Source organism: Cydia strobilella, chromosome 1 (assembly GCF_947568885.1).
Source record: "Cydia strobilella chromosome 1, ilCydStro3.1, whole genome shotgun sequence".
NCBI lineage: Eukaryota > Metazoa > Arthropoda > Insecta > Lepidoptera > Tortricidae > Cydia > Cydia strobilella.
The window spans coordinates 20195252-20210744 of record NC_086041.1 but is presented as its reverse complement, the minus strand read 5'-3'; the positions used below and the strand labels follow the sequence as shown (position 1 = coordinate 20210744).

General features: G+C 36.1%; 1 protein-coding gene across 1 annotated transcript in view; it reads right to left on the bottom strand.

Annotated features, from left to right (window-relative positions):
* Positions 1-776: 776 nt before the first annotated feature.
* LOC134745938 (sodium- and chloride-dependent glycine transporter 2-like) overlaps positions 777-15493 on the bottom strand; it is a 31719-nt gene continuing 17002 nt past the window's right edge. Inside the window, exons 2-10 of the mRNA XM_063680080.1 lie at positions 13396-13639; positions 12771-12913; positions 12340-12380; positions 11983-12075; positions 9758-10021; positions 7172-7379; positions 5864-6080; positions 4362-4618; positions 777-1397 (exon numbers count right to left, since the gene is read on the bottom strand). Of these exons, the coding sequence (XP_063536150.1) occupies positions 966-1397; positions 4362-4618; positions 5864-6080; positions 7172-7379; positions 9758-10021; positions 11983-12075; positions 12340-12380; positions 12771-12913; positions 13396-13639 (1899 nt within the window). The 3' untranslated portion in view covers positions 777-965. The remainder of the gene's footprint in view (positions 1398-4361; positions 4619-5863; positions 6081-7171; positions 7380-9757; positions 10022-11982; positions 12076-12339; positions 12381-12770; positions 12914-13395; positions 13640-15493) is intronic.

The window sequence follows — 15493 nt, the reverse complement described above, 5'->3', positions numbered from 1 at the left end:
ATAGCCCTTTATGGAAGTGAAACGTGGACAATGACCCTAAGAGATAGAAAGAGAATGGAAGCATTTGAAATGTGGTGCTGGAGGCGAATGGAAGGCATTAGTTGGAGAGACAGGATAACGAATGAGGAGGTGCTAAGAAGAGTGAGTGAAAGAAGAGCTATTCTGAACACTATTGCAAATAGACGCGGGAAAATGATTGGACACTTAATACGACACGACTACTTCTTTAAAACTATCCTGGAGGGGCGGATAGGAAGGAAGCGGGGTAGAGGAAAACCCAGACGCAGCTTTTTAGATCAAGTGAAAGAAAAAGTAGGGGTCGTGTCGTATGAAAAAGTCAAAGAGCTGGCGCGGGATAGGGAAAGCTGGAAGATACTCCACCGACAAGAGAATAACTCTTAAGTTAATGATGATGACCATTATATTGTATTGTCACCCAACTTTGAAGTTTCAACTCAATAGAATAATGGGAAATGAGTATAATTAAACTTGCAAAATTTTATTACATAATTATTTACTTAGTTCTAGTACCTAGTTAATAAGGATATTACCCAAAAAATTACCCACTGTCCAAGTATGTTTACCACTCATTTTACCAAATAAATATATCTTATCTTAGAGACACGGGACAGGTGGAACTAAATAAAAGCTTGTTAATCCAAATTAAATTGAATGTTGGTCAATGGTCTTAGGAGTTGAAAAATGTAATTAATACTTAACAAGGAGCTTTAACATTAAATATACTTACAGCAAAGATGCAAAGAAAGGCGATAAAATGTTTTTAAATAACTTTACTTACATTTATCTTGTCACTTTAGGTTCACCCTAAATATACATTTTATTTACGCTTGACCTCTTAATACTACTTTTCTTTATTACTTAGACTTAAAAATATAAAACCATAAATAACGACTAGGTAAGACCTTCGTTGTACGATTTGAACTTAAAATTTTTGGATATTTTTTCTATAGAGATGTGGTTACTTTTGTTTTTCTTAAATCCGGCACGTTAAGAGTAAAATGTCTATTGCAATTACAAGCTAAAGAACCACCTAGTTCAGTTTCAGCTATACAAATATTGGGAGATCTAAAATTTTCTTCAGATTTTTTCATCTTTTTAGTTTTTGATATTGAGTGATTTGCATAAATTACTCCGTTATCTTCTGCAACTGCTTCTTCTTTGCCTAAATATCCATTTTTAAGATTAGGGGCTATTACGTAGGAAGGTATTGGTGTGATCCAATCTTCAGTTAACATTCCGTTCGTTTTCTGTACGGTTTGGGGAAAGTTCCTTTCAGAATCCTGTTCGGTTGTGATTCGTTGAGACATCCATACGTATCGAGCCATGAGCTCTTCTGGCCCCCAAAGTCTAGATGATCTGAAGGAAGATGCAATTTTCTGTAACAAGATTTAATTGTTTTTAATCCTTTGTAACTGTGGCATCCATTTAAACCTATTCCTTTAACATGTAATATTTTTACACATATTGTCCCTTGTGTAAGTCACACGTTACGTTACCGTTCTAAAAGTGGAAAGCTATGTAAAATTTTGTAAATATTTTGCATGTTTTTCCTACAAATAGGTAAAGTAAAGGTACACTACGGTGAACGATGTGAGTATGAAGATTTGTATAGTTATGATATGTGTATAGTATGAGTTTGGTATGACTATGAGTATTGTATGACTGTAAGTATAGTTTGGTATGGGCATGAGTATCTTACTGTATAGGTATGCAGTACCTACAAGTGTAGTGTGGGATGGGTATGAGTATGGCATAGGTATGAGTATTGAGAAAAGTGGTAGCTGACGTAGAAAAACCGGCCAAGTCCGAGTCGGACTCGCGCATGAAGGGTTCCGTACCATTACGGAAAAAAAACAGCAAAAAAATCGCGTTTGTTGTATGGGAGCCCTATTTAAATATTTATATTATTCTGTGTTTAGTATTTGTTGTTATAGCGGCAACAGAAATACATCATCTGTGAAAATTTCAACTGTCTAGCTATCACGGTTCATGAGATACAGCCTGGAGACAGACAGACAGACGGACGGACAGACGGACAGCGGAGTCTTAGTAATAGGGTCCCGTTTTTACCCTTTGGGTACGGAACCCTAAAAAGTAATACCAGAAAAGAAGGACTGCCTACAAAAAGAGAATTCGAATAAAAAACATTACATTTAAAAATATGCAATTCTCGCAACGCAATTCTTTTACTACAAAAAAGTTTTGAGATGCAATGTGAAACCAAGCCGGTTATTTTAGTCAGTGCCAGGGGTATTAAAACCGTATCAATATTAGATATCTATATTTTTATAATACATATAACGACTTTGGCATTATCGTATACAATGCTTTACTCGTACTCGTATGTTTCGACTTGGTTTCACAATACACCTCAAAACTGAATAGCGTTGCTAGACTTGCATCTTCTTACATGTAATGATTTTGATGTGTACAATTTATAGAACAAGGAAACCCTTATGGCTAGTTTGAGTTAACGACTCTTTCTAATCTTTATTAGTAAAGACATAGAGTAACTTATACTAGAGCGGTACTGTCATAGTAAATTTTGTAACCCCAGTAAATTCACTGCCATCTGACGACACACTTTAAAACTAAAAATGAAGATTTATAAAAATACGATAAAATGTATTTAAATATGGATAAATGTTTTTTTTTTGCATTAATTATTTTTATGATTTTGACCCATGTTCTTTCACTGATATGCGTTAAAATTGTTAAATAACAAACGAAACCGTTAATGCCATCTATACGACAGTTGGCCAAAGCTAGTAGCGCCCTCTGAACGAGAATCAAATTTTCTTGATTTTCGAGGCACGTTTTTTTCCTTAGACTGTGTCCATCTACTACGGAGTTATATCTATCTTTGGTAAAGATGATTTGAGAGCTTGGCAATGTTCATCTGTGGAGGTCATGGTAGCAGGCCAGCAAAAGAGTTATAATATCAATAAAAATACTGTAATATATAATATCTGTGTCATCAGAGCTACAAAGTCAAATCGATTGACACCTCATTCAAATAAATCAGCTGCGTAATTTCGGCGCTACGGTGTAATACACAATACAAACATAGGTAATCACAAACGTGCACACAGTCACACACCCACTAACAAACATTAAGTATGTTATGTGCATACCTACATTAAGGATGATATGTTTATATACACAGACTGCTAAAATCCTAACACTTCATTTTGGTATTACTAAAGCGCTATATCAGTCACCATTTAGTTAGGTAAATTATTTTCAATTAAAGCACCTATTAATTTTAGCATACAAGTCAGAGTTATTTATTAACCCTTCGCAATCCAGGCATTTAGTATATCAAGTCATATCCTATACCGACGATATACGTTTCTATACCCAGATAATATGATTGCTTAACCCCTTGATGACTTGGTGTCCATCAAGGGGTTATTAGTAGAAGAGGTGTAAAGTCTAAGAAAAAACCGGCCAAGTTCGAGTCGGACTCGCGCACCGAGGCTTCCGTACTTTTTATTATTTGTTGTTATAGCGGCAACAGAAATACATCATCTGTGAAAATTTCAACTGTCTAGTTATCACGGTTAATGAGGTACAGCCTGGTGACAGACAGACAGATGGACAGACGGACAGACGGACAGCGGAGTCTTAGAAATAGGGTCCCGTTTTTACCCTTTGGGTACGGAAACCTAAAAATTGTGTTTCATATTTGACAGCTGAAATACTTAGATGGCGATGTACGGTCCCTTACATTCTGCAGTAACTTTGGTTGTCAAATACTGACGGTTGATCATTTAGGCACCACAAAGCATATGGCGCCGTATAGCACCATATAGTCAGCCAATTTTGGCGGCACCCTTTTTCTTAAGAGTTCGCAGCAAGCTCGGTTCTCCATACAAACGTAGTTACGCTCTCATTTTAAAACGACTAGCTAGATTGCTCTGAAACTTTGTACTTACAATAGGTATCTCGTATCTATGCCTGTAATTAGTTTATGTAGCTTCAGATACCATAGTTAAAAATAAATAGGTACAGAAAATTTAAGTTTTCCATATAAAACTTGTTTTTGCTCTATTTCATTTGTTTTATAAGCCGGAGCTATATAAACTAATTACAGGCCTATCATGTAATTGTATGTGCAAAGTTATATTACACTCCAACACGTAGTTTTAAAATGAGAACATAATTCCGTTGTATGGGAAGGTGAAATTCGGCCGAGCTTTCTGCGGACTCTTAAGCTGTTCACCTATTTTTATAACTTTTATACAAATTAAATAGGCATAGGCATAGTATAGTTTACTTATTTGAGTTTTTTTATGACTATATCTATATTATCTTTTATTAAAATGCAGAAAACTAACCGAAACTAAATTAAATTGTTCCTCTTGAGCCACAGCGATGGCCGCCATGATGACGAGGACTACCAGTATGCCAATGAAAACACCACTCATTGGCCACAGCGACAAGTTTTGATTCCAAGTAGTATGCAGTAGGACGCGCAGCCACCACCCCGAGACCCCGACGAGGAGGATTGGTGCCAACGCCCACGCCGCTATCCAGATCAAAGGTAGTTTCGTGCCAGTCAAGAATTCTACATCTAATCTTAGATAATGCCAGCCTGAAAATATATTTATTACTTTTTTTTTAACTGTCAAACTGTGAAATATTACTTGTAGTCAGTTTGCTTACATGTAACATGGCCGGTAAAATTATTAAGTGGAAATAGTTATTTGTTATACAAGGGTGCAACGTTGTATTTTACCCGCGAGTGTTTCAACACACGAGAAGTAAAATACATTTGCACCCGTGTGTAACACAAAACTTTTCCCCTCACTATAGCGAGGAAAGTGCAACATCCACAGGCGTTAGATCATCTTCATCACTGGAATCACTAATTTTTTTACGATATTATAACAGAAAACTCTAGAAATTCTGATTTTTTCGTGAGTCGGTGAGAAGAACAGTAAAAATTTCGTTGACAATGTTGACATTTCTGTTCTGACGTATGAAATGTCAACGATGCGTTTTGAAATTGCATCGACTCAACTTGTGCGTTCAGAATTATATTTAACATCATTATAAATAATCAAATGTTTCTTATGGAATTTTAAGGTTTATGACTTAAAATTATTAAATAAAGCTAAATTTGGTATTTTTTATTAGATTCTCAAACCATTTATTTAATGATAATTAATATCGAACGAACCATTATTATGAGCGTTTTACGTTTTGTTATCTGTCAAGCTACTTAAACACGCTCCATCCAAGGTCAAATTACTTTCCCCACTAGTGGATAAAATGCGTTTTTCCCCGCTTGTTTTAAAGGATAATAGACGGCTTTCCGAGCTAGTGAGGGGAAAAAGACTTTGCTGCTATGATATAGGAAATCTTTAATAATATTTGCAGTAATGTAAAAGCGTGTCATATAATTTGCTAATAATTTTTTATGTGTAAAAATAAGTTATTTTGTCAAAAAAATAATTTTCATACAAGCTTTAATCGCTGACTGTAACAGGCAACTAATATTCATCGAGATAATTTTAACAAACCCAAACACAATAAGGTTGCGTTTTTGTTATATTCCAGAGTTCCTATCGCCACCTCCTGTGTCCATCATCAGACCCACTCGATGGTACCATAATGTTGCATTGTCACCCAACTTACATTTGTATGTGAAATTTCAGCTCAATAGAATAATGGGAAGTGGTTCTAATTGAGCTTGCAAGATGTGACCCGAACATACATACAAACAATGCAAGTTAGAAAAGAGCTTGTTATAAAATAATGTTATATAATATATAACATTATTGTTAATAGTATAAAATACATAACGTTATTTTCAGATCAGATATTATCTGCTTACCGTAAATGAACACAAATCCTACGATTTCCATGGCAGTAGTAAAAGCTGCCAATACCGGTACCACCAGTTCGTCTAGGACCGTCACTACTTTGAGACCTTTTAGCAGAACCGCGATGGTTAATGTGGTACCTACAGCTGACGATGCAGTTGCAACTAGTCGCCAGTGATCGTTGAACGTGCGACTAAACTTGCTAAATACCGTGAAGAGGAGCAGCAACTGAAATTGGGAAAAACATTGTTATTATAATTTCGTGGAGATTTTTCATAACGACTTTAATCCGTCTTTATAGATCTGTCTTTTTTTTGTGTTGGGCTATGGGAGGAGACTAGCGGACACCTGGAGTAAGAATTGTGAAAGGCAGGCGATGACTCGCTAACTCATTGAGTGGGCTCTACAACGACCGCACGTACAGTACGGCAATAGGGCAAAATTTCTGAGCGGCTGAGAGATTGGCGAGAGGTGAGTACCAGCTACGCTAGCCAGATCCCGGTTATCCGTTCAGTAGGCCGCCGGCGTTATGACATTTAACACTTCCAACCTGGAGCAAAGGTTCCTATGTCGCTTTTGCGACTCCACTTTTGCCGGCCAGGCAAGGCAAGCACACAGTGGCGAGGGCCAGATAAAAGGGCCCTCTGGAATGGGGGTTCGCGGTGTTGCCACTCACCTTCAGCTCGTCACAAGCTGCCCCCGCGGGTTATTTCAAATACATTTTTAGATTTTCTGCAAACTAATTTCGCACGCGTTCGGCAAGTGTAAACATAAAACCCAACTAAATATTCTGGCATATTGTTGTTATTACTCTTTAGATATTCTATTTTAAATTATAATAAATTACAGATTGCCTTAAGAATATTTTTTTTAGCAAATAAAACAAAATTTAAAAAAATAAGGGTTGTCTTCGGTTACCGCGATAGTTACTCATGAAATAAAACTATGAAAACGGATTATGGTTCATTATTTTTGTATGTGGGTATTTTTGCACATTGTAGCTTTTCCTCAGTCACCCTTTGACCACGAACGCTGTAAAGGGTTCGAAACGTCGGGATGTATTATAAATTCAATATACGCGATATAATCCGTTTTCATAGTTTTATTTCAATAGGGTTGATTTAGCACCCATCTCTAGGTGTTGGCTTCGGCTCCGCGCACGCCTTCCAAATGTCCGGAATACCTTGTTCCGTGACGGGAAAGACACACATACAGGCAGCAGAGCCGTCTACTAATGAAATTAAAATTTGTGAAAATATATGTAAGTAGAATATATTATATTAAAGTTATGTTTACGATTATAACCATATACTACATACCGCAGTGATTATGCCAGACAATACCACAATCCCAAACGCCAATATCGGCCACTCCTTACTCCGTTTTTCTGCCACTGAAGACTGGTATATTACTACTAAAATTGATACAAAACTAGTATCTTTTGTGCCTTCTCCACCGATGGACTCCCACAAAAATACCCAAAGCCATCCTGTTATTAAATTAGCTATTATTATCATAATTGATGTCCTGAAATAAGATAAAAACAGGATCAATACTTGGAAAAACATAAATAAGAAAAATTGTAATTTTGTTCGATAGGTAGGTATTATTATAAAAATGCATTATCATCCAGCTTAAGAGGGCATTTCAAATTTTAGCTCAATCGGATATCCGGAGCTATTTAAAATCTTGCTTGTAACATTTGACCGAAACAACTTAGATAATAATAAACACTGATTAATAGTTAGCTTGTAGTTGTAATAACAAAACCTTCTGCATTACATAAAAAAAAACTATAATAAAGGTATAATTGAAGCGCTAGGTAAAAGTTGGACTTATACATTGATCGTGAGTACTGAAATATACGATCCGTGAAATAGTTTTAATTCAATATCAGTAATTTATTTGTGAACAATGTTTAACAAGATCATAAAAGCATTATGGAAAAGTTTTACCAATGAATTTTGTTCCAGTGATCGAGTCGTTGTCTAAATAAATTAGACAGTCAGGTTTCCAGATTCCAGAGAAACACTGAGAAACTCTCCGAACAGAGGCTGAGGTGGTATGGACATATTATGAGGCGTGGCGATGACCATGTCGTGAAAAAGGCGCTGGCCCTTTAGAAAACCAAAAGAGGACCAGGGCGCCGGCCTGCTACTTGGTGGTCCACCGTTTCAAAGGATTTAGAACGAGCCCAATTAAATCCACAGACAACCCAGGACAGACGGTCCTGGCGCATAAGAACGAGGAGAGCCGACCCCAAATAATGGGATAAAGGCAAAGACGAAGAAGAAGAAGAAGTCAAGTTTCCAGATTACTCGCGGTCTACAAATAAAGTCTCTTATGTTTCAAAATTCGCACAATATTAGGCATAAATGTATACAACGTAGGTTTTTGTTAATTAGTCGTGTGAAACCGGCTAAACGGATTGTGTATTTGTGTATTTTTATGGAAATCAATCGGTGGAGTATCAATTCATTTGTATTTGTGTTGTATTTGAGAAAGAGAGCACGAAAGATATAAGTTCATATCCAGATGATTCATCACCTGGATTAACATATAGGATACGTAATATTTTTTTATATATATATTTTTTTATATTTATTGGTTCACCAACAATTGTTTACACTTTGTTAAGTATAACTACAAACGTTTAAACTATTATCGCTTAGCGTAACAATTACTTAAAGGTAAACACCACATGCATTGAATAAAGTAAGAAGGCTGCATCTACGTGACATATTTTACAATAATAATAATAATGCATTAATTATAACAGGAACTAATACTGTTTACAATCGAAATTAACTATCCTATCGTGAGACATATTTCAAGATGTTTAGATCAGTACGTCTTCACTCACTATTATTTTTAGTTGTTTTACAATAACAATAACAATGCAGAGATTACTAATAACTACCTTAAGTGGATATCATTAACTTATACTATACTATTATTTTTTGCTAAGCAGGAGCTAACAGATTTTTTTAAATGCTGCGCAGAGTCAAAGTGTGCATCCATTACATGACTACAACTATTCACTACTTTGCACAATCTAGGGACAGGTGAATTGCTGCCATGGACCGTCCGACGAAGCGGGGGGCACAGGGGAGTTATCGGTTTGCGGGGTATTCTCTTCGGAGCACGGAAGTGAAGAAGGCCTAGGAGTTGAGGACAGTCTGTGCCATTATTTAATAATTTGTACAAGAACATTGCATCCGCAATGCTTCTGCGTAATAGTGATAAAGACTCAAGTTTGAAAAGTTTCAATCTTTTGGCATAAGAAACCGCGGTTTTGGCTTTGCCCTCTGCAAAAGTTAGGTGCCACAAGAACCGCTTTTGAACCCGCTCCAGTCTTAAAGAGTGAGTAGCGTAGTGTGGGCACCACACTACACTACAATATTCTAATATACTCCTCACAAGACTGTTGTAGAGCAAGATTTTGGTATTACTTCGTCGAAACATCTTGACATTCCTTATAACAAATCCTAACATTTTATTGGATTTCTTAGAGATATGTTCCACTTGAGGGATGAAAGTGAGTTTTTTATCAAAGACCACTCCTAAATCGCGTATTGTGTCTACTTCTTGAAGAGTGTTGCTGTTAATACTGTAATCTGATCTGATGATATTTTGTTTCCTCGTAAACTTAACATGAACACATTTATCAGCATTTAAAATCATTTGGTTATTATTACACCAGTGGACTAGCCTGCTCAAGTCACTTCGCAGCAAATCAACATCGTATCACAGTACTAATTGTCTGAAAATGTATACAGGACTGTTGACTTCTAGGCTGACAAAGCAGAGCGGGCAAAAGTTTGTATTTAAAATGAGGCAATAAAGTGAAACAAATCTTTGAAGTCGGCATTATGTGTGGTTTGTGAATATTTTCAGATACTTACCACCGGACATCAGAATGTCTGTACACCGTCCCACCAGCACATATCAAGTATCCTCCAGCAACTTGCGTCGATAACAAGGATTGTACCATAGCACTTTGCCAAATAAAAGGCTCAAATACCACGTTCCATTGCTCGCAATCTTGGAGCATAGAAAAAAGTACATCACCGTTGGACAAAAACGTACAAAGCACTATAGCAGTTATCATTGTGATGGGTGCCAAGATACTGAGTGACACCTTCAGTGATTTTCGAAGACGATATAATCTGAAAATAAATTAAGACTAAGATAATATACAGTGTTTTTTTATGAGTGGGACAATATGAGGAAATCCGAAACTATTGAAAATAGAGGAAACTGTTATAAAATCCATTATGGTCAATTGATACAGGTAATTGTGGCATACGGGTAAGTATGGCTTGCCTTCACATTGGGGCCATTTTACACATTGATTAGTGGTTATCCATAAATTTATAACTTGCTATGCTACTTGCGTTTAGTAGCATAGCGTTTTTCTAGTAAAATACTTTTGGCATGCTCAAAATTATGATCTATTGACGACCGGTCTGGTCTAGTGGGTAGTGACCCTGCCTATGAAGCCGATGGTCCCGGGTTCGAATCCCGGTAAGGGCATTTATTTGTGTGATGACACAGATATTTGTTCCTGAGTCATGGATGTTTTCTATATATTTAAGTATTTGTATATTATTAACCGACTTCAAGATTTCAAAAAGAGGAGGTTATCAATTCGGTTGTTTTTTTTTAAATGTTTGTTACTCCATAACTCATTCATTTCTGGACCGATTTTGAAAATTCTTTTTTTAATTGTAAGTATATACATACAAATTGGTCCCGTTTTAGTCAAAACGCAGTTCTGATGATGGGATCCATGAGGAATCGAGGGAACTCCTCAAATGTTAAAGGCATACATATAGTGATTTTTGTATTTTCATCAACAAATCCAGCATTTCCATTTAAAAAAGTGACATTTGATGAAGTGCAGTTGCTGATGATGATCAGAAATATCAGAATGGAACTCTTTAACGACGCATAGTTCACGTTTGGCGATTTGTCCTCTTCGTTATGATTGGTAAGCAAGTTAGGTTTTCAAGACACATTTTTGTCAAGCTCGAGTTCTGATGATGGGATCCATGAGGAATCGAGGGAACTCCTCAAATGAGAAAGGCATACATATAGTGATTTTTGTATTTTCATCAACAAATCCAGCTTTTACATAAAAAAGTGACATTTGATGAAGTGGAACTGCTGATGATGATCAGAATGGAACTCTTCAACGACACATAGTTCACGTTTGGCGATTTATTCTCTTCGTTATGGACCCAGACCCAAACTTGGACCTGGACTTTTTTTTGAACTGCGATCCTCACAGAACCGAACTGCTATCAGAAAAGTGGGTTAGGTTAGGTTAGAACTGTGACCCTTTCAGAAACGAAATGCTATCAGAACATTGGGTTAGGTTAGGTAAGAACTATGACCCTTATAGAAACGAAATGCTACTAGAAACGTGGGTGGTTTTACCTCATTTTAGTTAGGCAAAAGATGCTGTCTTTTTCATTTCATTGTCTGGAGTGCACCATCAACAATAAGTAACCTTTCAACGGCATCCCCCATTGAAGTCGGTTTTTTTTTCTTAAAAATTATATATATCGTTGTCTGAATACCCACAACACAAGCCTTCTTGAGCTAACCGTGGGACTTAGTCAATCTGTGTAAGAATGTCTTATAATATTTATTTATTTATTTATTTTGTTTATTTATTGTGAATTGTTCTTAAAATTTTAAAATAATAGCTAAGGCTGGCGCTATGTACAATCAGGACTTATTTAAATAATAGATTATTTTTATATTATGTTTGTGTAGCCGGGCGACAGACAAGTCGTTTAAAATGTGTCCAATATTTATGCGGTCACTATAACACGTAATTAATTAACTAATCATTATTGGGTAACCATTTATGATAGTTGAGTTCTATGGATCGGTAGATAGGACGGTAATAAATAAATTAACAGACTTATATTACTTATCAAAACTTTACTGCAGTAGAAGGATTGCGTTGGGTGACTTGCATTTTTCTTTATGTATTGTTTTCGATGGGATTATTATTTTACACATAAGACACTGTAATGTACTGTGGCAATTTTCTCCTTGCTCAACCCAGGTGACTTAGCACCCTCGTTAGCAATAAAATAACAATGATATTACTCACAAGATGGGCACGAAGAACCATAAAATAAATATAATTATGGCCATTATCCCGAAGTACTGCGGGTACATTGTAAATGGCGCCAAAAATGTTGAACTGAAAAAAATATGATACAGGTTAAGGTGTCATTAAATTAGAGTGGAAATGGGTCTCTTAAAAGTGATTTATGTGGGATACATATTATTTAGATGGGACGTTATGAAATTTTACTCGAAATATGATTGTTAGGGACTTGGTGTTTTGTTTGTATGTATTATCAATATAAAATAGAGGCTTGGACGTAACTAGCACAAATACAAGGACATTTAATAAAATTATCAAAGAGTCAAATAACTTACTCAAGCGTAAATTAAAACTTACTTGAAACATTCGGACGCATTCATTTTGTTTTCATAGCCGTGCTGTAAAACAGAAACAAATAAATTATTCATCTGGTAATTTAAATTTTTGAATGAGCAACGATGAGACTTTTGAAACTTGATCGTTGAGCATGAAATTGCAAATTGGCTCCAAATTGTTATGTATTTTTTGTCACACTTGACTTCACTTACTTTTGTATTACGAGTCATGATTAATGATAAATATGCGATAGTTTAATTTGTTTCTGTGTTTTTTATTAATTTATTGATTTAGTAGTACTTTGTTGTGCTTTTCCTCTTGAAAAACTCGTAAAATGAAACTGTTTTTTTGTAATTAACGATTTACCTTTTAGTGAATGTATACTTTGTGTTTGATTGACATTTGATATTTTGAAGTTTGGAAGTAATAGTCAATTATTTAATATCACTTACTGGCGTTATTTGCAGCTTTGTACAATCCTTCAAAGGGAACGAGCCTTTCCCTATCCAGATCAGATATGCTGCCGATAAAGCTACGTACATCATCGTGTATACACTGCAAATGTATGACGTTATTACTTTCAAGTGTCCCACACCTGAAATTTTAAATCGTATAATGTATTTTTGTCATATTATTATACTAGTTACCTACTCGTACCTATTGCAGTATGCAATAATCAAACCCCGAGTCTGTCTACGCATCTTCTAAAAAAACCTTGAAATTTACGTTCCTTTCCTTTTCCGGTTAAACTCTAATGATTGGCTCCTTCAACTTTATTTCAAGGCAGTAGTGGTAACTTTTCTAAACAACAGGGGCTAATAACTTTCGGGCTTTAAGGAGGCAACCAAACAGTTTACTTTAACAATATTTCCGGTATACAGTTTGTTAAAAAGAACTTGGGCACATGGCCATGGATATAGCTGGTAACTTTTCCCCCTCCCTCCCCCCCTCCCTCCCCCCCTTAGAGATCCCTTAAGGGGATAAGTTCGCCTTTGTACACATTTACTGTATTCTCTCTGTGTTATGTACTTGCTTTTTGCAATAAAGTGTTTACTACTACTACTGTACTAATTTTACCTCTCAATATAGGAACTGCTCTCCACACCCCGACCGGATCCTGTTGGCTGAGCTGCCCAACCGCCAGCTGCAGCAGACTGGCCGGCAGCGCAACCAGCACGAGCCACACCGAGTACGCCACCATGTACGGAAGTGTTCCATGTCTGAACGCTTCTCGCGGAAGACGTACGAAGTTGAACAGCGTTAGCGAAATTGCCAGCGTGCATAACTGCGTTTTGATGAAGTCTAGAGATGACTTTAAAACCTGAAACATTGATTGATTTAATATAATAATGTTGAAGTACCTAATAGGCTGCTTTGGTAATTTGTATAACGCAGACTCCGCAGTGCTCCGCGCTAACGTAGTGCCAGTAACAAACAGGACGTTGTATTATCTTAACAACAGTAATAGTTACTAATACTCGTAAGTTTAGTGAATAAATGCAAATAAAATTGTTTTTTTATATTTTCATCCTAACATAGAGATATCAACGTTTAAAGATAGACATAAACATAAAATATGTAACTAACAATATGTGGAACCTGGTTATCTAAATAAAGAACTTTTATTATAAACGTTTTACATTTTTTACATAGTGTAGGTACTTAAGAGCCAACAGGAGCCGAGACCAAACTCAATTTTGAGATTTGAAAGAGAATATCGTCGTCGCGCTGACGGGGGCGGTACCGCGTACCGAGGGACTATCCCAGTGTGTGTGGTGCACGCACACCGACGCGCACGTTATTTGCGCTCCTCGCCGGCCTCACGCCGCTCGCGTTTTTAGTAACTAAATTCAATATCCTTCTACAACCTGCAATCTAATTAACATTTCGAGTTACAGAATAGTAAAAAAACATAACATAACATGGACATACAAGAAAACATTGTTGTATAAAAACATACAAGATAACGGCTGTTAAATTAATCCAATTAAATATTTTTAAATATGATAAACAAAAATATTAAATTATAGTCGTATTTTAAAAGTAAAACTCCCTTATACCTTGATTTTAAACAAAGTATTTTACTTATAACTTACTTGGTTCGTATGAATTAGTGACATACCTAATTAAAAAAGAAAGCTATAACTCCCGCGGGAACAATATAGGCCTTTTCCCTTCAGTACACCTGCATGAAATAAGATCTTTTCGAGCAAGCGTCTTGAAAAACAAATTTGCCGCTCTCCGGCTTCGTTGAATAGAAAAAAAGAAAGCCTCAGGTTAGATAAAATTATCATAATAAAGAAACATGTGACAAGTGATATTTCTTACTTTGATGTAATTATACAGTTTTATTGATGGTCCGTTTTTTTATTTATGTGTCAGATTTTGATAAAAATAGGTATAAATTGAAGAGCTCCTAATTCTGATCGGAATAAATATGAAACCCAATAAATAAATAAATAATAATAAATATTAAATCAATATTATAGGACATTCTTACACAGATTGACTAAGTCCCACGGTAAGCCCAAGGAGGCTTGTGTTATGGGTACTCAGACAACGATATACATAATATATAAATACTTAAATACAAATAGAAAACACCCATGACTCAGGAACAAATATCTGTGCTCATCATATCATATCATCGAACCCAGGACCATCGGCTTCACAGGCAGGGTCACTACCTCCTAGGCCAGACGACCGGTCGTCGCCCAATATTTTGGGACAATAGTCTAGTCTACAAAAGGTTCAAGGTGGTGAAAAAAATAGTGTAAGCTGTTCGCATAAAAAAACCGCAAATCGATGTACAAGTTAGCCGTTTGGTACACGTAAGGTATATACTAGTCAAAACAAAAATTTTGACCCGCAGTTCCTAAAAAAAAATCCCTTAGGAGGGGAGTGCTGAAACCTTTTTTTGTATAAAAAAAAAACTTTTTTTTAAACCTATCGTATACTTCTCATCTATCATACGAAAGGGCTTTTTGAAGCGATTCTGAAAATATACCACATCATTGCATTTTAGCCATTTTTAGGGTTCCGTAGCCAAATGGCAAAAAACGGAACCCTTATGGATTCGTCATGTCTGTCTGTCTGTCGTCCGTCCGTATGTCACAGCCACTTCTTTCCGAAACTATAAGAACTGTTGAAACTTGGTAAGTAGATGTATTCTGTG